General features: G+C 42.2%; 2 protein-coding genes across 4 annotated transcripts in view; one reads left to right on the top strand and one right to left on the bottom strand.

The window, feature by feature from the left end:
* Window positions 1-61: 61 nt before the first annotated feature.
* On the bottom strand, window positions 62-3,880 carry LOC310687878 (mesotocin receptor-like). The gene is made up of 3 exons (XM_083463743.1): window positions 3,309-3,880; window positions 991-2,080; window positions 62-287 (listed from the first exon to the last, which is right to left on the bottom strand). The coding sequence occupies exons 2-3, from the start codon at window positions 1,901-1,903 to the stop codon at window positions 88-90; spliced, it is 1,113 nt and encodes a 370-aa protein (XP_083319869.1). The 5' UTR covers window positions 1,904-2,080; window positions 3,309-3,880; the 3' UTR covers window positions 62-87.
* A 13,767-nt stretch (window positions 3,881-17,647) lies between these two features.
* PNPLA8 (patatin like domain 8, phospholipase A2) overlaps window positions 17,648-23,577 on the top strand; it is a 29,533-nt gene continuing 23,603 nt past the window's right edge. The window contains exons 1-2 of one of the 3 annotated variants that reach the window (XM_083463495.1): window positions 17,648-17,775; window positions 20,631-21,805. In XM_083463495.1, the coding sequence (XP_083319621.1) occupies window positions 20,717-21,805 (1,089 nt within the window). In that variant the 5' untranslated portion in view covers window positions 17,648-17,775; window positions 20,631-20,716. Of the gene's footprint in view, window positions 18,014-20,630; window positions 21,806-23,577 lie in introns of all 3 variants that reach the window. The other 2 variants (XM_083463494.1, XM_083463493.1) reach the window with 2 other exon arrangements.

Genomic DNA, 23,577 nt, shown 5'->3' with positions numbered 1-23,577 from the left:
CAATGTTTCTTACCACATGTGCACATAACCATATTAGAAAAATGGTTCAATGAAACAAACATAAGCCAAAAAAGCAAGAGTTTATAATTACACAGATGTGATATTGTCTTCAGATTCTTTCTCCCCCAAGTTAACACTGCCTGTAATGGTAGATTCTTCATGAGCTGCAGCGTTGTCCTGTATTTTTTTTGAACAACGTGGTATTTGACCACAAAAGTACATATAAATCCATGGATTAACACAGCTGTTAAGATTCCCTAGGAGCATAAGAATGGCTATTACTGGACCTGAAAGGAAAAGAATTTATAAGTCATTCAGAGAAGACAAAGGAATATGTTGCAGGGGAAATGATCTCTCTCTCTCTCTCTCTCTCTCTCTCTCTCTCTTAATGAAAAACTGATTTTTATACCCTGAACAGATGTTTATGCCCTGAAGAGTAAGCTCACTCTCAATAAAAGAACGTTAATAAAAGATATACATAAGAATTTTTTGATCCCATTGATCTTCAACCAATTAACTTACTATAGATTTGTTTGGGAGTGGGTGAAGATTTTCCAAATGTCTTTAGAAACATTTTGTCACAGTTTCAAAATCCAGTTTATATTTCTCTAGAATCAGATTATTGTTCAATTCAATGTAGTGTTTCTCATGCACTATAGACTATTCGTAAGAGTAACAGGAAATGTCTCGTTCAGTTTTGACTTGAGCAAATACTCCAGCTGATCTGCTCCAGTTGTTCATAAATCATAATGGACATAACATTCGGCGGCCTTTGGGGCGCAAGCATTTCAATAAGTTTTGAAGCAAAATTCTACTCACTTAAAAACAATTGATTTCCTGTGTTTGTTCTTTAAATTCGCAAAGAAATGTCATTTGATTTTTTTTTCTTATTAAGCCGTTTAATATTATGCTCACATTTAGAATGAATATAAATCCATCCAGATATTAAATGTATAGCAATGTGATTATTGGCAAGATCATTGGCCTTACCTTCAGTCCTAGCATCACTGGGGTGCCAGGCAGTCCACAGCTGTGCGATGAAAAAAGGTGACCAACAGAAAATATAAGTCACAACTATCACCACTGTCATTTTTATAGTCTTGATCATAGCCTTCGATGTACAACTTGCACTGTTTCCCTGGCATGGCTGTATTTGCTTCTGATTCGTCACTTCCAATTCATTGGAGCTTTTCAAATGCATATGCATTTGAATTGCTCTGCAGATCCTCACATGACATATGATGAGGACAGCTGCGGGGAGGAAGAAAATAGCGATGGAAATCCAAGTCACATACACCTTTGTGCCCCAGGGTTCAATGAAGTCAGCTTGGCAGTCAAAGATGCCTGGGGATACCTCTCTCTTCCGAAAGATAAATACCTGGGGAACGCTGAAGACCAGAGAAATGAACCAGCTTGTGCAGATCGGAGGGTTCCAAAGGGCCGCCTTCTTTGGAAAAGAGCCCATGGGGTGGCACACAGCTTGGTATCTATCCAATGCCATAACCACGATCATATAAGTGGAGGCAAACATGCTCAGCAGCTGGAGATAAATGATGGTTCTGCACAGAATGTCTGGGCCCATGAAAACATCTGTAATTTTCCAAAACAGCTGCGGAAGGACTTGGAAGAATGCAACCATCAGGTCTGCAATGCTCAGGTGAAGCAGGAACACATACATCCTAGACAGCTTCATTCTTCTCCTCCATAATACCAGGATGAGGATGATGTTGCCCACAGACGCTGTCGCAAATATTATCCCCAGCACAGCGATTTCTACCAGAGCTAATTGCTCATTTCTCGATTGCCTTTCGGGAAGAGCTGGTGCATTTGTGGAGTTGAGAAAACCGGGAAGGGAAGGAACGCCAGGCTCATAGTCATCTTTGGAAAATGAGAAATTCTTCATAATGCAGAAGAGCTACTTTCAGAGAGGGTCACTTAGGTTGGCAGCCGTGGAAGGCAAGCTATTAAATATACCGCCAGTTGTTTATGTTTCAGTGTGTCTTGGAACATATGGGTTCATGCACCAGTGGACTTGAATTTCAAACTTTCTCTCTCGTCGTCCAATAAAAACATCTAAAAACTAAAAAAAAACCACAACCCAGCAGCTTTACTCTTAACAAGTAGATCTTTATGTAACTTGAGAAACTGCAGTTGTCTTAGCCAGGAGGAAAATCAGAAACACACACATACACTGAAACTTGTTGGCTTATAGAACGTGAACTACCTATTTGCATTGACATCCCAAAATAAAAGCAGCCAAATTTATGCTTACACATTTGCTTATGGGATATTTGCCTAGTATCTACGTGACAACTGTGTTCTTTAATGTACCATAATTCTCATTATCATATAATGACAAAGCTTTCTACGTATGTACATGGAAAGGCTGTGCACTTTTTCATCAAAAAGGAATGAAAACCCCCAGAACAAAGAAGTAGGCTAAAAACAATATATTCAACAGGGGGACCATATTTCCCCATTAACTTTGTTCTCCCACCACAAAAAAGAGTGCATTCACTGTAAAAGATGTCTCCAAAAATAATCCTAGTGCTCCTTTGTGCTTTCCTTGTACAAAATTAAATATCACGATTGGAATTCCTTTGTTCATACAAAATAAATCCATGTCAATATAACCTAGAACTACACATCTGTTCTTGTATTTTTCACATTGAGCAACAATACAATGGAGGATGCAGATTTAAAAAGTGCAGATAAGACATTCTTTGCCGTTTGAATGACTACAGCTTGTGAAACTGCAAAGCAGATTTACAGCTCTCCAGTCTTCTTCTTTTCTTGGTATGGACTACACTGTTTTATTGTAGAAAAAACTACTGGGAAGGGCATGGCTGCTTCATACATTTACATTTTTAAGATGTGCCCATATTAGTTTGCAATGAAAATACGCAATGCATGAATGCAACAAAAATGTGATAGCAAATACACAATTCTGTAGCGGTTCCTCATACCAGTTCTTCCAGAATAGATTCCCAATGAGGGTATACTCAGAAGCAAACACAAGGCTGCCTTGCCAAGTATTGTACAAAGCAGCTCCACAGCAGAGCTAAAATCCTACACCTGTCGCTGTAGTCTCTCTACAGTATTATCAAACAGAGGTGTGCAATATTTTGGTCTACATTCCCTCAATTTCCCCCCTTTGCTCCCCGCCCTACTATCATAAATATCAAATGGTCACAAGCAAACATTGTCCCTTGTTTCTTATTTCCACCAGTTTAAGGCATGTTGTGTATCGGCAAACTAACAGGTCAACTATTCTCTCTGTATTAATTAAAAAGGGCTATAGTACTTACTTAGCTTGCAGGTGTTGTTAAGTCTTGATAATCAGTGTCCATAAAGCAAAACGAATCCACAGTATCCTCAAAACGAGCATTCCCCTGCCTGCTTAAAGCTGCATAGCAATAACTGAGCGACTGAGAAATATTTCTCCAGCTTTGATTCTGGAAAAAAAGGGGGGGACGTCCCTGCATTTGTTATATCGCAAACTCTTATGTACTTTGGCTTCTCTTAAGGTCAACAATTCTTCCACAGTGAACACTTGGTTTGTATTTAGATGAGGTTTTCAAGAGAAAATACTCCTAGTCACCGGATGTGTGAAATTGCTGCAAGTTCATCAAATCCTTCCCTTTAACATAAACATAGTCTCGTGTTTTCCGCTTCTCTTTTATAGTGTGCTATATATTAATGTTGTTTGGACTAGAAATGTAAACTGATGTTCCCAAAACAGCGAAAGCCTGGCTTTTACAATGGCAAAAGTGACCGCAAATGGCATGCCATACATTAGTGTTCAGGTTCCTTCACATTTACAGGAAGTAGTAGCTGGTCACAGTCCAATATATTTCCAAATGCTTTTCCGGAACATATACTGTATTTTTTGCACCATAACACTCACTTTTTTCCTCCTAGAAAGTAAGGGGAAATGTCTGTGCGTGTTATGGAGCGAATGCCTGCGGGTGGCAGGGGGGATCTGCTGCAGTCGTGAGCAGAGGATCCATGGTTCCCCTTCCTTCCCTCCTCCGTTGTTACAAAGCATGGATCCACATGGTTCCTATGATTTTTGCATTGGGCTACTCCAAACTCACTGTCAGATCACATGTCTGTGGCCACAGCATGAACCACAAAAATCATATATCCACTATTTCGTTTAGAATATTTTTTTTCTTGTTTTCCTCCTCTAAAAGCTACGTGCGTGTTATGGTCAGGTGCGTGTTATAGAGCGAAAAATACGGTAGTTTCACGGGTGATGCTTGCAGATCTTCACGAAACAAAATCAGAAAGCCACTTATAATTCAGCTATGCATTTATTCCACTGCTAAAGTGTGTTCTCCCTCATGGAGAGCACAGGTTGCGGGCGGGGCTGACAAGACACCTTACTGTTACTAGGCAAATGGTTTGGCCATCCTTTAAGCAGGGGCAGGCTGTTACTGGGGAAATCTAGATGTTGCCATTTGCTGATTGACAGCCCTATTTGTTAAATACAATGCTCGCAGCGAAGAACTTCCTCTTTTCGCTGCTTACTTCAGATCACCCGCCCTCCCTTCCCTAATTTTAGGCTGTTTGCTTGACCTTGCTATGCCTGTCATGGGGTCGTCTGCTTTGGGGCAGGGGCCCGGTAGGAATTTTGTCCATTTGGCTAATTAGGGTGTGCCACTTGGTTTTTGCCTACTGCGTAGCAAATCGTCACAACTTGTAAGGTTTGCGGTTAGGCATTGGTCTTGGAATTGGTTGGTGGAGGGGTATGGATTCGGCTGTGCCTGCCCCTCCAAAATGCTGCTGCTGCTGCTTCGAGGGTTTTCCGTTAAAGGAACCGAGGGGCTCTCCATGCTTTTGTCCGAAACCCCCTGGCAAGGGGCTAGGGCCACGCAAGCCCCTGGGAGCATTCTGGGGAGAGGTGAGGCATGGTTCCCAGTCCCGTCTCTCTCCCCAGGTGACTTACCCTTGCTGACTTCGCGGGGGGGGGGTGCGAATGTCAGAGCTGTCCCCATGTGGGGTCAGTTAGTGCTACCAATGCCTAAGCAACCACTCACATTGCTGTAATTTGAATAAAGTTGTGGCCAAAATTATGCCAAAAACCTTAAACAAAAATTAAGTGTCAATTGTGTTTTTCTTTGAGGGGGGGTGTCATGGGGACCTCGACGCGCAACCTGAAAGCACATCCAACACTAGTCTAATGTGCATGACTTACCCCCAATGAACACTGGGAAATGCAGTTTATTAAGGATGCTGGGAATTATAGTGCTGTGAGAAGGAAACTATGGTTCCCAGGATTCTTTGGAGGTAGTCACGTGCTTTAAGTGTGCACTGAGTGTGTATTATAATTGTATGGCATGGATCTGTCCTAAGCCAAACTTCTTCTGATCCCCCTTAAATGCAGACTGCCAAGATCCTAAATCTATTTTAGATTTCATGCATAACCACGTGCCAAACCACATGCACTAGTTCTCATGTTACGGTGCCTTATGAATGTGGGCACATGTGAGCCACATCTAAGGATTTTGCATCCTCAAGGACCGCAACTTGAGTAACCAAGATCTTGATCTCCAGGGTTTCTGCAGCAGGCAGTTTGCCAGTCCCCACTGACCAAGACGGCATCTGCGTCCTTGGCTAAGAGCTCAAGCCATTCCTGCCAGTTTGATAACTTCTTTGCTGAGATTATTCCAAAATCTGTGGGAAAAAAGGAACAAGTGTGCACCTGCTCCTTCATTTCTCATCACAAAAATGCCAACTGTTATGTACTGAAGTTCTCACCCTGGGCCAGCAGGGGGATACTGTAGATAGTTCAGGTCCACATATGCAAATAAGGGGTCGAAAGTGACGTTCAGTGATTGGATAGTTACAGAAAATGGTGACTGTTGCGTTCTAGTGGAGCTATATAAGCAGGCTGGCTGAACCCTTCAGTTCAGTTCTGTTCTGACCTGTGAATAAACAAGAGCTGTTTGGAGAATCGCTGTGTCTGATATGTTCACCCACAACTTAACACCAACACTCAGGAAACGGGTGGACTGTGAACCTGCACCATTCCATTTCTTTCTGTGTTTGAATTAAGATAAAACACAACAAGGAAAGTGCATAGTTCTTTGGGTCAGATTATACCTTTCAATGCAATTTGCCTTTCTGGCCTCTTTGGGTTGACCTTTTCATTCATTTACAATGTCCAAAACTGAAATGCAGAAACAGTTGTGCACTACTATCATGTTTTCAAGGTCCAGATATCACATTGCAATCTGCGACTGTGTATACGCTACAGCTTTAAAGCACATTTGAAGCATATTCTTTCCCTCAAAGAATTCTGGGCACTGCAGTTTGTGAAGAGCTGCTAAGGACTGTAACTCTGTAAGGTGGTAAACTACAGTTCTTTGAGGGAAAGAATGTGCTTTGAATGTGCTTTAAAGGTCTAGTGTGTACACAGCTATTGTGTGTTTCCTTCTCCCTTTGAAAATGGGGGGGGGGAGTGAAGCGGGAATTATGACTGCAGATGGAGAATCATGCCAAACATATAAAATATTAAATCATTAAGCTCGCTTCGTGCTCATGAGATATATCACATTACAGTGGTACCTCGTGTTAAGTACTTAATTTGTTCCGGAGGTCCATTCTTAACCTGAAACTGTTCTTAACCTGAAGCACCACTTTAGCTAATGGGGCCTCCTGCTGCCACTGCGCTGCCGGAGCACGATTTCTATTCTTATCCTGAAGCAAAGTTCTTAACCTGAAGCACTATTTCTGGGTTAGCGGAGTCTGTAACCTGAAGCGTATGTAACCCGAGGTACCACTGTACAGTGAGTTTTCAGGTTCCCCACCCACCAAAAAATGGATATAAGGTTCAAGCCAGGCTTAACATTTGATTCACAGAGTTGCATCAGGAATGCACATGCAAACTTCCATAACGATATATCAATTTTTTAAAGCTGATTTTCATTTTTTCCTTCTCTCATTGAGATATGTGTGCTGGGACTACGACTGCAGACCCTTCCAAACATGCAGTGTTCAATGAAGTTATCCCGTTTATTTAAATGAGCCAAAATACACGGGTCTATTGGACCAAAGACCTCACATAACTTGCCCCACAGAACTTATGGGCTTTTGCCACTGTTGACCAACCTTTTGCCCCATTGTGGTGTTTTGCTTGAGAACTTCTCAGAGTTCTTGGCTCTGTTCCCAAGACACTGTTTTTTAAGAGAACTAAGTGAAGCAGAGTCTGTACAGACTCTGGGAGCCTGGAAGAACTCTAGAAGGCCTGTTGCTTAGTTTGGATGGACATTCGATATCCCCTAAAGGGGGAGAGGAACTATGTTTGCTAGAGGAAAAATAAGCAAACCAAGGTCCTTAGAAGTTTACAATTACATTAGAATAGTGGTGGTTGTTCATTTGTATTGTAATAAAAAATGGGGTTATCGACCAGTTAAAAATATTTTGTCCAGTTGTCCAAAAATTGATGAGTTAAAAAAAGTTTGCCTGCTGCATTGAATTCAGACTTATTCCTAGGTAAATACATACTGCAGCATTAATATAGATAATATTTTTTAGGAAACTTAACCAGGCAATTTTTCTCAGTTAAGCTCAAGGGAACTATTTCTATAATTTGGGGCACTTCTAGGTGGCTGTTCCCTCTGGAGTCTATGCTGTGCATGCATGCAAGTTTGGAACAGTTTCCACATGACATTGTCCTAATCTGAAAGCTTACCCATATTATTTCACCATTTAATCCAAATTTACAATTTCTGTGGAAAAGCTAGTAAGTAGCAAAACAAAACATATAAATGGTAAATCTGGAATTAATTGGGGTAGGGGAGTAAGGTTGGCATTTTAATTAGGTTAATGCTATGTGGATGCTGCAAAAATAATAAAATAATAAAAAATGTGCAGCACCAAGTACAGAAAAAGCTGCCATGTGGAGGCACCCACAATGAATAGCTTAGAATAGTTTCTCCCTTGTGTGCAGTGATTATCAACCACAAAATGTATTGCAAGAACTGGATGGATGGTTGGATGGTTACGTGGGAGCCGGTTGAAGTTAAATCCTTCGAAGACAGAGGTCCTTTGGCTGGATCGGGACAATATGGGATTGGCGGGGGCAGCACCCATCTCTTGCGGGGGCGCAATTAGTGCCAGCACCGTCCGTTAAGAGTTTGGGTGTAATCTTCGACACCTCCCTTTCCATGGAGGCGCAGATTGCAGCTATAACAAAGGCGGCATTTTTTCATCTCCGCCAAGCTAAGCAGTTGGCTCCTTACCTCTCTCGCCCTGACCTAGCCACTGTGAACCACATGACGGTCACCTCCAGATTGGATTATTGTAACTCGCTCTACGTGGGGCTGCCCTTGAGACTGACCCAGAAACTCCAGCGGGTGCAAAATGCCACGGTGAGACTCCTTACGGGATCCTCGCTGCGAGATCACATTCACCCGGTGCTATACCAGCTGCACGGCAGAGTACAGGATCAGGTTTAAGGTGCTGGTTTTAACCTTCAAAGCCCTATACGGCCTAGGACCCTCGAACCTACTGGACCGCCTCTCCTGGTATGTCTCACAGAGGAACTTACGGTAATAAAATAATAAAATTTATTATTATTATTATTATTATTATTATTATTATTTCTTCATAGTTTGGCTAAGTAGCCAGGATGTTTCAATAGGCAGAGCTGTTGACTACTTCATCGTTAGGATAAAAATAGGCTCTGCGATATCTGGGATTTTTCAGTGTAATTATGGTAACATAAACATAGTCCTTCTAGGAACAGAATGATTGCTAGCAGATGTATGTAGCCGTATAAACAAGATTACCAAAGGAATATTTATTGTTTCAGCGTGCAGGAATATGAAGAGAGAGTATCAGAGATTCTGTAAAATTTCACAACCCTCTAGATTTCTTTACTTATCAGCTGCACCTTCATTGATAAACTTGTAATGGTTTCATATTATATTGCACATTTTTTTTGGCCATTGGTTGGATCCAACCTTAGCCATGCTTAGAGTTGATCCATTGAAATCAGTGTGACTTAAGTTAGTAATGATGACTAACGTTCAGTTGTTGATTTCACTAAGTGTACTCTAAGCATGACTAAGGCTGCTGTTCTAACCCCACTTAGCTAAGACTAGGAGTACACCCCATTGAATTCAATAGGACTTACTTCCAAGTAGACATGGCCAGGATTGCGCTGTAAGTCTGTATCCAGCCCAGTATGCTTCGCATCCATTATTTCAGTGGATATTTTCTGATTCTTGCATCTCCTTCCTCTAAAATATAATGCCCTTGTAACAGCCAGTGTGGTGTACCAAATGTTGGACTAGGTTCAAATGACCACTCAGCAAGGAAGTTCACTGGGTGCCTTTGTCAGCAACTGCTTCCCAGCCTAAATTACTTCACAGGGTTGTTGTGAGGATTAAATCAGGAGGGGAAGAACCATGTATGCCATCTTGAACACCTGGGAGAAAAAGGTGTGTGTGCAGTGGGCAGTGTGTGTGAAATTGAAACAGCACTGTGGAGATTGGAAGAGACAAAAACAAAACCATCTGAGTTTCCTACCACAGTTAGCTGTAACAGGTTTAGCTTTGGAGGGGCTGAACACATGCTTACTGTAAGAATGCATGTTGTATGTCAGGGCTAGGGAGCCTATGGGCCTCCAAAATGTTGCTGGACTATAATTCCCATCACCCCAACCATTGGCAATATTGGCTGAGGCTGATGGGAACTGGAGTCTAGCAACCTCTAGAGCAGTGTTTCCCAAACTTGGATCTCGAACTGTTTTTGAGCTACAATTCCCACCACTGGTGCTGCTAGCTAAGGATAATGGGAGTTGTAGTCCAAAAACAGTTGGAGACCCAAGTTTCAGAAACCTTGCTATAGAGGAATACAGGTTCCTCAGCCCTGTGCTTACTTCCTACTTGGATAATTAATAATAATAATAATAATTTTTTATTTATACCCCGCCCTCCCCAGCCAAGGCCGGGCTCAGAGCGGCTTACAAGCAATAATAAAAACAAGATGAATGATTACAACTTAAAAACAAAAATAAAATGCAACATTAAAATAATGGAACATTAAAATATTAAAATGTTAATTAAAACAGATTATACAAAAGTACGGTGGTACCTCTGGTTACAAACTTAATTCATTCTGGGGGTCCATTCTTAACCTGAAACTGTTCTTAATCTGAGGTACCACTTTAGCTAATGGGGGCCTCCCATTGCCGCCGCGCCGCCGGTGCACAATTTCTGTTCTCATCCTGAGGTAAAGTTCTTAACCTGAGGTACGACTTTCGGGTTAGCGGAGTCTGTAACCTGAGGTGTTTGTAACCCAAGGTGTTTGTAACCCAAGGTACCACTGTATTCTAATTCTCCGGTATAAGCAAAACCCTGTAGTGCTGGTGTTGTCCCTGGGATTTCTCAGTACTCAAAACAGGGAATGTCTAATAATACTTTTGCAAAGAAAAGGAATACATCCAATTACTATTGTTACCATTAGATTAAAAAATCAGATGTAACTGTGCTCAGATAACTTAATCAGACACACCTTCTATCTCCCTGCAGTTCACAAACTATAAATCAAGCAGGGGAACTTGAGCCTTAATCTAACAAAGGAGTAAGACTAGTGGCACAACAGGAGATCAGTACATGCCTCTTTTTATCCCCTGGGAGATCCTATCTGTAATAGTAATCTTTTAACCTGCTTTCAATGGAACCCGCAGTGTCATTGTATATCGGGGGTCATAGGTTAACCTTGGATTCTTATTTATAGGGATGGATTTCACCGACTTCAAAAGCATCACTTACTTGTGGGGAAGCACTGCCTGCACATGAATTTTGCCCCTGAGACTCCCACCTCACATCCAGCCAGATGACAGTAACTGAACTTTCCCCTCTATCAATCTGTTTGCTGAAAGAAAAACCCAAGAAGCTTCTTCAAACTGATTTGGAAAATGGAAAAAGCTGTGTGAATGTCACACTTACTTTTGACTGCTGAGTATTACCCACGCAGCTCATTTTTATCTGTGATCTCTGCCACTGTTGTTTTAAATTTTGTTTTTAATGCTGTGTATTCTACATTATTGGTAATTGTGGAAGGAAAGAGCAGGGTGGAAAACCATACAAATAAAAAAAAATGTGCTTGCCTGCCTTGGTGTTCCAACAATGCGTTTCATTCAGTGATGGTTAGAGAAGTTGACTTACCTAGATTCCTCTCCTGAAAAGGGGGCTTCAGACAGGAGCAGAAGAAAAAATAAACAGAGAGCTGTGATTTTGGACTGTGATCTAAAAGCATTGGGGGGGGGGAGATGGCAATACCCCTAAATATATGATGTGGGAGCTGTGAACTTTGCCTGTTAGAATGGTTAAGCTCAGTGCTATTTTTCTAGAAAATGAGGTGCCAGAACTCACAATTCTGCCTGGGGGGAAAAGCCCTGATTAAGCTACGCCTCCACCTATGAGCAACCTGTGTCAATAAAGCAAACGCTACAGAACGGTCAATAAGACTTCAGTTGACCTCCTACCAAAGGACATCAAACCTGGGTAAGTGCTGATTGGACCACCAGAATGCTTAACCCACAGAGGTAGGATGTGCATAACAATGGCATACACTTCCATAGACCAGAGTTTACTTCATCACGTACATGGAGGGTTCACCTAAACTGGCAGGCGTATATGTAAAGAAACGGGTGGAAGCGAAGAAAGAAATGTAAGCAGTTAAGTCAGAGTTGAAGAAAATGCCAAAAAATAATAATACAGATCACGTCAATTACATTGCAGTTTAAATGTATGTAAAAGGGGGGGGGAGGGGTAAAGGAATATGGACATCCGGACATTAGTAAGCTGATTAACACCTGCTGTGTTGAAAACTGGTCCGCCTGCTTGTTTGTGCATGTTTAAAGGTAATCCAGGGCTTGACCTAAATGTAAAAAGTGTGTTGGCTCACCTAGATCAGTCTCTGTACTTGTGACTTCTTCTTCTTTTGGGAAACAAAATCTCCTTTATCTCCTTGTAACTGGCTCTACAAGGTATTCTAAGCTGCATCTGCCTGCGCGTCTTGCCAAATTAGACGAATTGGCAGAGCAGTCCAAATCCTTGCCAAGGTGGGGCAGAGAGGCAGATCAGCTGCTGTACCTGAAGCTCTGCCAGATTACGCCAGCCAAGAAAGAAGGTAGGGGGAGCTGTTTTTGTTTAAGTTTTTATTTATTTACTTATTTTGCTGTGCCGGCTCCAAGTTGGCATAGCTGGGGGGCCTGGGTTAGGTTTGTCTCTGGTGTATGGTGCGGTTGGCTGGCTCTGCTTACACATACCCCATAACCCCATTTCAGGCCCTACATTGGCTACTGACTATCTTTATATGGTCTTGGCAGCTGCTCCCAGTCACCAGTCTAGCTGCTGCATTCTGGATCAGTTGTAGCTTCTGAGTCACTTTCAAAGGTAGCCCCACATAGAGCGCATTGTCGTAGTCCAAGCGGAAGATAACCAGTGCATTTAGCACTCTGGCAAGACAGTGTGCAGGCAGGTAGGGTCTCAGCCAGAACTGGTAGACAGCTGCCTTTTAAATGTATGGTGTGAATGTGACCTAATGTACATCCCACCTTCCAATATATAATCCATACCAAGGCAGCTTACAAGGAACATTAAACTAACTTATCAAAGTCACCCTTTCAAAAGCCCACCGGGACCATTCTCTCAGGGCAATTGGTGGCCGTCTCCATCCTTGCCCTGCTCTAAGGAGGAGACTGAGAGCCTCATTTGATGGGTGGAAATCAGCAGGGCTCTTGGCTGTGGCCATTGGTGCCAGACACAGGGACCCGAAAGCACAGGGCAGTTCCCCTGTTCGCCTTCCCACTAGGCATAAACCCCCTTATCAGCCATTACCATGTCCCTCCCACCCACTCTCAAACTGGATTTATGGCAGATTAGCCGCACTGTTCAGTGTTTGCAACCCAAATAAATGCAAGGCATTCTTGCATCTTCTTCCACCCTCCTCCAAACTTTCCTGTCTATGTTGCCGCCTCAAGTAATTTCCTCTTTTCCTTTCTACCTGTTCATAACATTGCTCCTTCTATTCCCAAGACCCTCTTCTCCGCTAGCTGTGCATAAATAGACCCATTCTAAGAATCCTCCCTGTGTCTCTTTCCATTCCCATTATCCTTTCCCATCTCCAGAGACCGGGAAGTGAGGAGGAGGAAAAAAGCAGAGTTGCCTCTTTTCAAGTTTATGTGTATGTCATAAACTACGCCCTACAGTGTCTCTGCTTAGCTGCCAAACTAAACAGACATTTGCAATGGATAGCGTGCTTATAACAATGGCAAAGTCATGGAGAATGAGAGAGAATAGATTCATATAAACAAAAGGACAGGGAAGTTTATTGCTGGCTAGTATGCTTCATTTGTAAGTTCGAGATATTTATCAGTGTACGTAATTACACGGAAAACAAGTTCCTTTTCCATTTCGGGCTGCCACCTAGTGTTTGAATGTAGAAGAGTTTTGTAGTACAGTAAAGTATTGTTTTCAGGCTCCTCCAGAAACCTGATAATTCAGCATTCATCCTGGTTTGTTTGCAGGTAGATTAGATGATGCGGACTATTTAATGAGCATTGCTTCTGATTTGTTTGTGGGGAGGCTAGATGATGTTGCATCAAACCAAGTGTCATCCCACACTTTCCAGTATGTTTTCCTGTTGCTTTCCTTAACACAAAAAGTCCAGGCAACTATAATTGTGCCATCAGAATTTGTGGTTATGTGAATTAATCCCACCTGAGAACAGCAAAAGTCTGGAAGCATCCTGTAAACAGCCGTTATTGAGCATTGATTCCGATTTACTTATGGGACAGTTATACAACAACGAATATTTATCCTGCATTCATCCTAATTTGCATGCAGGTTGTTTACACGTCTCTCTGCTCTTCCAAACCATCTCCATTTTCAGATAGGATTTACTCATGCACTGGCAAATTCAAGTTGCTCGTTGTCATGTAACTGCCCAATAAACTATTCAGAATGACTTACTCCATAAAGAACCAAGATATTCTAAGCACCATGTGCAAATTCAAGCAAATCAGGATGGATGCTGAATAGATATGTTGCCTGGAGGAGCCCTCTGCCAATTTCCTAACATCACAAAAATTCTTTTTTTTAAAGTGGATTATTTGTGCCAGGGCAATACAGTGCTTTAAACCATTTGAATTGCTTGGGTTGGTGCTTCAAACCCTCCTGACTGCAGGCATCTTCCGGTTGTTTTTGTTAAATCTTCTTTACCATAAAGAACGAACATTTCCCCACAATATTTCAGTAGGAGGTAGTAGATTAAAGATGGTGGTGTTAAGACAAATAAAAATGCATAGTATTGGCTAAGCCCATCTTGAATTCTAGGAATAAGCCTTATTACGGTGCCCCTTGCACACTTTATGCATACAGGAATATTTTCTCCATATTCTGTCCATGAAAGGGATGCTTAGGCTACGTATCCAGTGGTTTAAAAAACAACAACAAACATGTCAATCGAAAAGCAAAAATAAGAAATCATGCAAATGCCCAAATCATTTTGCATAATTTATTCTACAATATCAACTATTATACATAATTAATTCTGCTAGAAATGGACTGGGGCAACAAGTTGTTCAGTGCTCTGAACCTTTTCCCCCTATACCAGGCATGTCCAAAGTCTGGCCTGCTGGCCACTTGCAGCCCCCGGGCTGGTTTCAAATGGCCCCCCAGGCTATTTTGAAAAAGCAATCTCTTGTGGCCCCCAAGTGCCTGCCCACCAAAGCCTTTTTGCAGGTTCACCAGGAGCTCTCTCATCTGCGTGCGCGGGGGGGGGCGTGGTTAGCCCCCCGCGCCATTAGGGAGTCCCCGACTGCATCACTCCTTGGGTCGACCAATCTGGTCGGCGGGGGGGGGGGGGCATGGCTAAATAAATAAATAAATACTACAGTACACTTTCAGGACGTTGCCGTGTGATGCTAATTATTTTCCCCAAGAGTTAAATGATAACTAAACAGAGGCAGCTACAGTTGCAAATGGCAACAAAATATCTGTGAAAGTGGAATAGGTTTGCTCAAGTGTGTTGCAGGTAGAAATACTGTTTGTAATGAACTGAGCGCAGTAGTTTACTTGCTCGAATTAACAAATAAGAAAGTTTTGAGATTTTAAATTCTAGATTAAAATTGATTACTTAATTGAGAAGGGGATTGTAACAAAAACACTGGCATCTGGTGGGCAGACCAAAGCGCTCGTCAGGAGAGCTATGAGATTCAGGTGAGGGTCAGATGCCTTTTCAATCCCAGCAGGTATATAAAAGGAAGACCCCGCCTGCCCAGGCCGCAGTGTTAATTTTATGCATTTTTTAAAAATCACCATGGTATTTAAGAATAATATCTTATGTCCTTTAGAGGAGAAATTGTGAATTGCAGAATTTTAAATACCCGTCATCATCCTTGGCTCACCACGTTTCCCCTTCCTCCGAGGCTTCTATCTCCTTTCTCCATGAGCCTGGACAGCCCCTGAGTTGTTGGTTCTTCGGTGGTGGTGGGGAAGCGGTGCGCAGTGGGTCAGGCATGGAAGGCGGAAGGCCGAGAGCCGCGGCAGTGTGGCTCAGACAGCATGATGCCTCCGTTTCCATTGGAGCAGCCCCAATCTCATTCCTACTTGCGTGCAAGCAGGAGGAGGCGGGGATCCCTCAGCTGGGAAAGGAGGCATTGCACTGCCTATCAGAGCATCCCCGATCCCAACTCCTACTTGCGTGCAAACAGGAGGGAGTGGGGATCCCTCAGCTGCAGTCCAGATCATCTCAGTTTCACCCTTTGCATTAGTGCAGGCATGTTGTTGTTTTTTCAGTTGAGATGAATACATTGTAAAATCTTAGTTAATGTCAGTTGGTCTAAATCAGGTATAAATATATTTGGACACAAATATACCTGGTCTTAAGGGACGCAGGTGGCGCTGTGGGTAAAAGCCTCAGCGCCTAGGGCTTGCCGATTGAAAGGTCGGCGGTTCGAATCCCCACAGCGGGGTGCGCTCCCGTTGCTCGGTCCCAGCGCCTGCCAACCTAGCACTTTGAAAGCACATCAAAGTGCAAGTAGATAAATAGGGACTGCTTACTGGCGGGAAGTTAAATGGCGTTTCTGTGTGCTGCGCTGGCTCGCCAGATGCAGCTTTGTCACGCTGGCCACGTGACCCGGAAGTGTCTCCGGACAGCGCTGGCCCTTGGCCTCTTGAGTGAGATGGGCGCACAACCCTAGAGTCTGTCAAGACTGGCCCGTACGGGCAGGGGTACCTTTACCTTTACCTTTATACCTGGTCTTATGTTCCTGTTCATATGTTGTGAACTTAAAAGTTGAAGACAACCTTTATTACTGTGTAATGTACTTTACAATGTTCCTGACTTCAGCTTTCTGGATTTATTTTTCATCTGGCCTTCAGATATGAAAGGCAGAGTGATCCATGTGACGAAATGAGAAGTATGCCATTTTCAATAAACTTTGCATAAAATTGTTGCATAAAATTTGCATTTAATTTTAATGATTCTAAGAATGTCAGGCAAAATGGTCAGGCCTCACGCATGTTCACTTCATCAATTCATACCTCAGCTCTCATGCTATCTGTTGCTGCTACTGCTGCTGCATGTTGTAGTCTCCATCATCTGGGGCAACAGTCTCCGGAGTTGAAGGAGCCCAGGGTAAGGAGATGTCAGTAATAATGGAGTTTGTTTCTTTGAAGTTTGACCACAATTCCTGTGGGAAGCAATCGTTAAAAAAGCTCAACAACTTCAATCCTGAAAAAAGCTCAACAACTTTGGCCAGCCCCCTCATGTTCACTTAATCAAATTTGTCCCTCTAAAAAAAGTTTGGACACCACTGCCCTACACAGTTACTTAGAGATTATATTATTCAACACCACTTCTGTCTCATCTTTGCAGGGTTGCTCCCCAAATTGCAGTGCTGACTAAATTGCGGATATGTTATAAACCGTTGCAATATTTTAGCCACGCAGCCATGCCAGTACACTTATAAATTATAATAGTTCCAGTTAGATAGGTAGCCGTGTTGGTCTGCCATAGTCAAAATAAAAAAATTCCTTCCAGTAGCACCTTAAAGACCAACTAAGTTAGTTCTTGGTATGAGCTTTCGTGTGCATGCACACTTGTGTATCTGAAGAAGTGTGAATGCACACGAAAGCTCATACCAAGAACTAACTTAGTTGGTCTTTAAGGTGCTACTGAAATTATAATAGGAAAGGCTGTTTGTTTTTAAGTGTTTACTTAAAAGGGGGGGGGGGAATCTCCACTTAAGAGCAACAACTTATCTGTTTGCTGCTAGCTTTTTTGTTTGTTTCTAGGTGGACACACCGAGGTCTAACCCCAGATACGTTACAAATCTTTAAGATTTTATTTTATGGCTTTATATGTGTTGGAAAGCCGCCTAAAGTGGGCAGGGTATAAATAAAACAACAACAATAATATTTATTCTCCTTTTTCTTTCTTTGTGCGTGTGCGTTAAATACGGCATCTCCATTATCAACCCGGAAACTCCCTGCCCGCCCTAGAGAACGAGACGTGCCCCTTTAAATATCTGTTCTCTCTTTTGCCATTTTTAGGAGACCGGCGGCTATCCAGCTTGTTTGTTGTCGTTAAAAGGGCGCAGCTAAACGTTCCAGCTCGCACGCATGCGTACTAGGTAAAGATAGGGTAGGCGCAATAAATAAATAAATAAATAAATCTCGACGCCGGCGCGTCTCTAGCGCGCGTGCGCAGCCGACCGCGCATGCTCACCGGCTGGGAAGAAAATGGCCGGTGAGACTGTTGTTCCGGGTTTCGCGTTGGGCGTCCTGCCGGGCGGCCTAGAGGGTAGACCGTCGACCTTCGGGGAGCCCTGCTTGGGGTGAGTGGCAGCCAGCAGCTTCCTTGGCCTTCCGTCCCCTCGTACTGCTGCCTTGCCCGGTGTTGTCGTCGTCGTGCGCGCCTTTCCTGACCCGTGTCAGGAACGCGCCTGTTTACCTGGGTCTGTGAGTCGCCCTGTTGCCCCTCTAAGGTTCGCGGTGTTTTGTTTTCCTTGGTTACGGGGTATTTTTATATGTGTGTGTGTGTGTGTGTGTGTGTTTATGTGTGCCTTTCGTGTACGTTGCGTAGCTTCGGGTTGTCCCTGGCTTAAAAGGCCTTCAGTAGTACCATTTATCTGTCAAAGAGATAAACAACTACCTGACATTCAGAAGACATCTTAAGGCAGCCCTGTTCAGGGAAGTTTTTAATGTATGACATATTAGTGTATTTTTAGTATTTGCGGAAGCCACCCAGAGTGGCTGGGGAAAACCCAGCCAGATGGGCGGGGACAAATAATATATTATTATTATTATTATTATTATTATTATTATTATTATTATTATTATTATGTTTTTATAGGTTATGCTTTTGTATGTGTTGAAAGCCTCCCTACGTGGGCAGGGTATAAATGATAAAAAAATTGTTATTGTTATTACTATTACCAGTGAACAGGTTACGAGTTTGAGCCAGGGGTCCCGTGGTAGTTTGTCCCAGGGGCGTGTGAGTCAGCTGCTGCTATTATTGTTATTTATTTATTATTGAATTTATATACCACCCTATGCCCAGAGGTCTCAGGGTGGTTCACAGAACAAAATCAAAATATAAAACCTCAAAATATAGAAACAAAATAAAAACAACAAACCTGTGAGTGATAATACACAGCCTCTCCTCATACACCTGGTGTCTGGGGGATGTGAGGTTCTGCTTAAGGCTTGAGACTTCAAACATTCACTGTTTCCCTAAAAGTTGCCCACCTGGTATTATGGGGCCCTGGGGCCTTTCATTCTTTCTCTCTCTTAGCTTTGCCTTCCCTCTATATCTCCCTCTCTCCCCATCGTTTGAAAACCCTTTTAGACTCATAGAATTGTAGAGTTGGATGGGACCACAAGGGTCATCTAGTCCAACCCCTGAAATGTGAAGTTTGGGGCTCGAACCCGCGACTTTGATATTAAACGTATCATGGTCAGTAGACTGAGTAGCAAAATAGCTTTTAATATTCCTGTTTGTTTGTGTGCATATAATTAAGACTTCTTTCCGCAAGAATGTTTGCTTTTGGAATATTTTCTGACTGTTAAAGGTTTTGAGCTGTTGTCAATCTTTAAAAAATGGGTGTGTATGTGGTTGGTTATTTCACTAGTTTTTCTGCCTTCCATCGGGCTAAAGATGTATTAAGGGATACATCTATATTGTGTATGTGACTAGCGTACGGCTTTGGTGTGGTCAGTCTTGTGTCCTGAAAACACACGTAATGCTTGGCAATTTGCTTAATTGTATTTGTGAGCTTATATCCAGCTTATCCTCTAAGCATGTCTCACTGAAACCCAAAGCTATTATGCTCTGAATGTTTTCCTCCTGGTTTTAAGTGTATTCCTGTATGCAAGTGCTCATCTTGTCAGTTATAAATAGTGCCTTGTAATGTGTGATCTCGGCTGTACAAGAAAGATACTAGGAACAGATCATGCAAGTGTCATGTGCCCTGTTGTCAGCTAGCTATTCTCTGTTGCTCAACTTGTTCATTGCTTAAAATAAAATGATTGTATACAGCTTTTCTTTCCTTAGAATGCAAGGGCAGCCCAAAATATGAAATGCACCAAGCGGCATTTGGGCACACACAGGCTGATTTGATGCAGTACTTCAGTGGAGAGCTATTCTAGGAAGTTTCCCTGAAACATTTTCCCCAGAGGCATTGTTGATTGCAGTGAGAAATGCAATAGATTATTCATGCCAAAGTGCAATGAAGACGTAATGGTTGGTGCCAAAGTTCAGTGAAAACTTAATGTGGTGAAAGAGTTGCCTTAGAGTAGAATTGTTGGATTAAGTGATGCAGCTGGCAGTGGGTGGTTGTTGTTTTTCAACTGTGGTAGTGCTTCCATTTGCACAGGGCAGTATGTCTACTTCTCACTGATACTTCATATACTGTACCCCTAAAAGATTCTCCTGGAGGTTGGAAGATTCTGTGGTATGGCATAGAGACCTGCATTTGGTAGGGGTGAAAATGAGGTGCTTTGCTTTACACTAACAGAAGCACTTTCACTAATACAAACCCACCATGGGAAGGAATCTTATTTCTAGTATCGTTATCTAAATCTGTGTCTAATTACACTCTTGCCTTGTTCTTATAGGAATGAATACAATGTTGCCTTTTATCCCACAGTCTATACTTTGAGGGAGTCAGCATGTTCTCTATTTTATCCCAGGCACCCCCAAACTCAGCCCTCCAGATGTTTTGGGACTACAACTCCCATCATCCCTGACCACTGGTCCTGTTAGCTAGGGATGATGGGAGTTGTAGTCCTAAAACATCTGGAGGGCCGAGTTTGGGGGTGTCTGTTTTATTCTATTGCTTAATATGTAGCTATTCTTGGGGATGTTCTGATACCTTGCTTCAATGCATTACACTGTATCTGAGTATTGGTAATCCCTGTAGCTAATTTCAGATTACTTTTGTTTAACTCCTTAAAGAAATGGCTTCCCAGAACGATACAATTCTAAATTTGATGAGCTGCCTCTTAGGCTAAGATCAAGTATACTCACTACTGGAAACTCTGATTTCTCTTTGTTGAGCATACTTTGCTCAATAGACTAACACTCTTCATTTTTCATTTCAGGTAAACATCCTGAAGAGTGATGTTTCCTTTTAAAAAAAGATTTCTGGACAAAACAAATTTATGGATGACTTCAGTATTTATACGTAATGTCAATTCGGTTGTCTTTAGATGCTTATCTGTACTTAGTAGCTAGTTCAAAAAGCCTTTGTAAACAAAACACCAGACAACTATATTACTTGTACAGACCTAAGCTTTTTTGGAGTATAACTCAAGCTATTCCTTTTAGAGTTTTTCACACAAGCAAACCATATTATAAATGGGGAGGAGTCAAAGCACTATGGTATAACAAGCACTTCTGTTATCATGACTCCTTGCATTACAGAGCTTCTAAACTTAGTACTTCTAAGGAATTGACAAAAACAAGCAGTCGCATGTCACGATTTAAGAACACTTTAGAATCTGTCTCAAAAGCTGTGTCTGGAACTCACAGTGAACTGATTTCACGGATAGCTCGGCTTAAGCCACATTCTGGTATACTGAACAGATCGGCTGAAAATAATGGCCAAGAAAATAGTTTTCATACGAACCCAGAAAATGTCAGACAAGCTGCAAACAACAGAAGTCAGAAAGACTGCAATGATAGCATAGATGGTAAGAAGCTTGTGCCTGTAAGTGAAGACTTGGGACCCAGTAGTACTAATCGTGGTTCACTGAAAGATCTTGCAGATTTCAAAAATAGCCTTTTTCATGTTAGCTATTTTGCTACAAACTTTGGAGAAACATACAACTTTCTAGCAAATCACATCAATTGGTACTTTAGCACTGGTGGTATGGCTCAAGAGAAAAAGGGGAATGGTTCCCCTCCTAAATCACAGACTCAGGAGGGGAAGACACTTGATACACCAGAAGATGACATATTAAGTAATGAAAACAGAATGAATGCAGTATCCGCCTTAATACCTGCAGCACAGTCTCCAGACTCTGCAAACGCCAATGCCACCGCTCCAGCTTCCAGCAAAAAGGGTATTGCAAGTTTTCTTTCTTACCCAAGTAACAGTGTACAGGCCTTTGTGGATAGTTACATTGGAGGACTCGTCCCAAAGTTACGATCTGATCCGAAAACCGCTTTGCCAGAAAAGAGCAAAGTACAAGAAAGTGAGGATAAGTTGAAAGATGACGAGGAGGCTAAACGTGCGGAAGAGAAAGAGAGGAGGCTGTCCCTTCAAAGGGAAAAGGTAAACCTCCTTAATCATCACTTTATAAGCTATTTTGTTATGTAACAGATAAAATATAGTTATAGACAATAGAAGAAAATGGGGGGGGGGCGTGGACCAACCACCCCAAACCCCTGTGTCATTGATTTTAACAGAACAGAGTATAGAATATTTTTAAAAGGTTATACAACTAAAGAAGCAGCTTTGTGAAAGTACTTACATGGTTAAAGTATATGTAGAGATTTTTGATTTATTTTGTACACTCTTACCATAAAAGAACTAAGTAACTGGATGAATTGGCTTTCTATTTAAAGAGTGCTAGTTTGCAGCAACCCTGTAAATTAGTCTATAAAAATGACTGCTTATGCAAAAGTAACAAAAATCAGGTACAGAACATCAACAGCGTTGAGGTCAGGAGATAGTCTATTAGCTTTTAACTTAAAAACAGCCCTACCTGTTCACCGGGAGGACTTTAGTCACCACAGACAAATCAATATTCAGAATACTGCTGTTGGCCTTATAGGGCTGTGGTAAGGGCTGCCAGAGTGAGCTTAGTTGAACACAACTCTGTATTGAGCACTTTAAAGTGCTGTTTGTGTCCCACTCTTGTTTTTTCTACTGTCTTCCCTACAACTCTCTTCAGTAAGTTACTGGTGCCCAACAGTACAGTGGAACCTGGGTCTCGAACAGCTTAGTTGATGAACAAATCGGCTCCCGAACGCCAGAAACCTGGAAGTAAGTGTTCCGGTTTTCAAACTTTTTTAGGAAGCTGAAGGTCCAGTGCAGCTGCTGGCTATCATTTCTGGGGCATCTGTGCCTTGGTTTTCATACGTTTCGGAAGTCAAACGGATTTCAGGAATGCATTAAGTTCGAGAACCAAGGTGCCACTTTATTAGCCCAGCACCCTTGCTACATATTTCTGGACTTGAGATAAAAAAAAAAATCTGAAATGCTTATAAAGCTCTCCCTGTTTGTCGGACATGGAAATAATTGCTGGAAACTACACAGGGGGGAAGTGCTCTTGTACTCAGGTCCTTCTTGCAGGTTTCACATGGGCTGGCCACTCTGAGAACAGGATGCTGGACTAGATGGGCTATTGGTCTGATTCAGCAAGTTTTTCCATGTTCTTATAATTATTAACTCAGCAGAGGTAACAAGGTAAGTGGTTATTTTCAGTTTCAGTCTAAAAAAATAAAAATGATGAAAATATTATTTATCAAAATATATATATGCATTTTTATTAATTCCAGGGGCATTTTCTTAGAACAAAACCACCAAAACACTTCTGGTACCTTAAAAGCTGCAGTCCTGTGCACATTTATTTGGGGTAAGCCCATTAAAGTCAATGGGACCTCTGAGTATACATGTATAGGATTGCACTGCATGACACTTGTAGTACATGCTAGGAATGGTTATGAGTAGTGAAAACCTATGCATGTCTGTTTAGAAGTTGTATTTTCAAAGGACTCCCTGATAAGTGTGCATAGGATTTCAGCCTTAAGTGGATGAGTATTTAACTTGTGCTCATAGAGAAAAGGAGGGAACAAACTGCCTGCCTGTCATTTTTTTAATGTGATTGATAAAGTGGGTTCTGGCCCACAAAAGCTTGTGTTGCTAGATCCCTTAGACCAGTGATCTTCAGCTGGTGGGTTGCGACCCACTACTGGGTCACAACAGCAGCGCTGCCAGCATACAAATATATGATTAAAGGTTAAGAAATGGGTCCCTCAAATGCACATTTGGGTTGATGAGTTTGAATTGGTTGAAGACATCTGTCTTAGATATTTGATGGA

The sequence above is a fragment of the Podarcis liolepis genome (genome assembly GCF_965112155.1).
Source record: "Podarcis liolepis genome assembly, chromosome: 10".
Taxonomy (NCBI): Eukaryota; Metazoa; Chordata; class Lepidosauria; order Squamata; family Lacertidae; genus Podarcis; species Podarcis liolepis.
Note: the sequence above shows the minus strand (reverse complement) of the source record. Positions and strands in the feature narration are given on the sequence as shown.

Excerpts from the sequence above, each read along its gene's own strand:
- LOC310687878 (XM_083463743.1), bottom strand. The coding sequence starts at position 1,903 with ATGAAGAATTTCTCATTTTCCAAAGATGACTATGAGCCTGGCGTTCCT. Across the intron at positions 288-990 it reads CAGTGATGCTAGGACTGAAG|GTCCAGTAATAGCCATTCTT; the intron begins GTAAGGCCAATG and ends TTTTCCTTTCAG.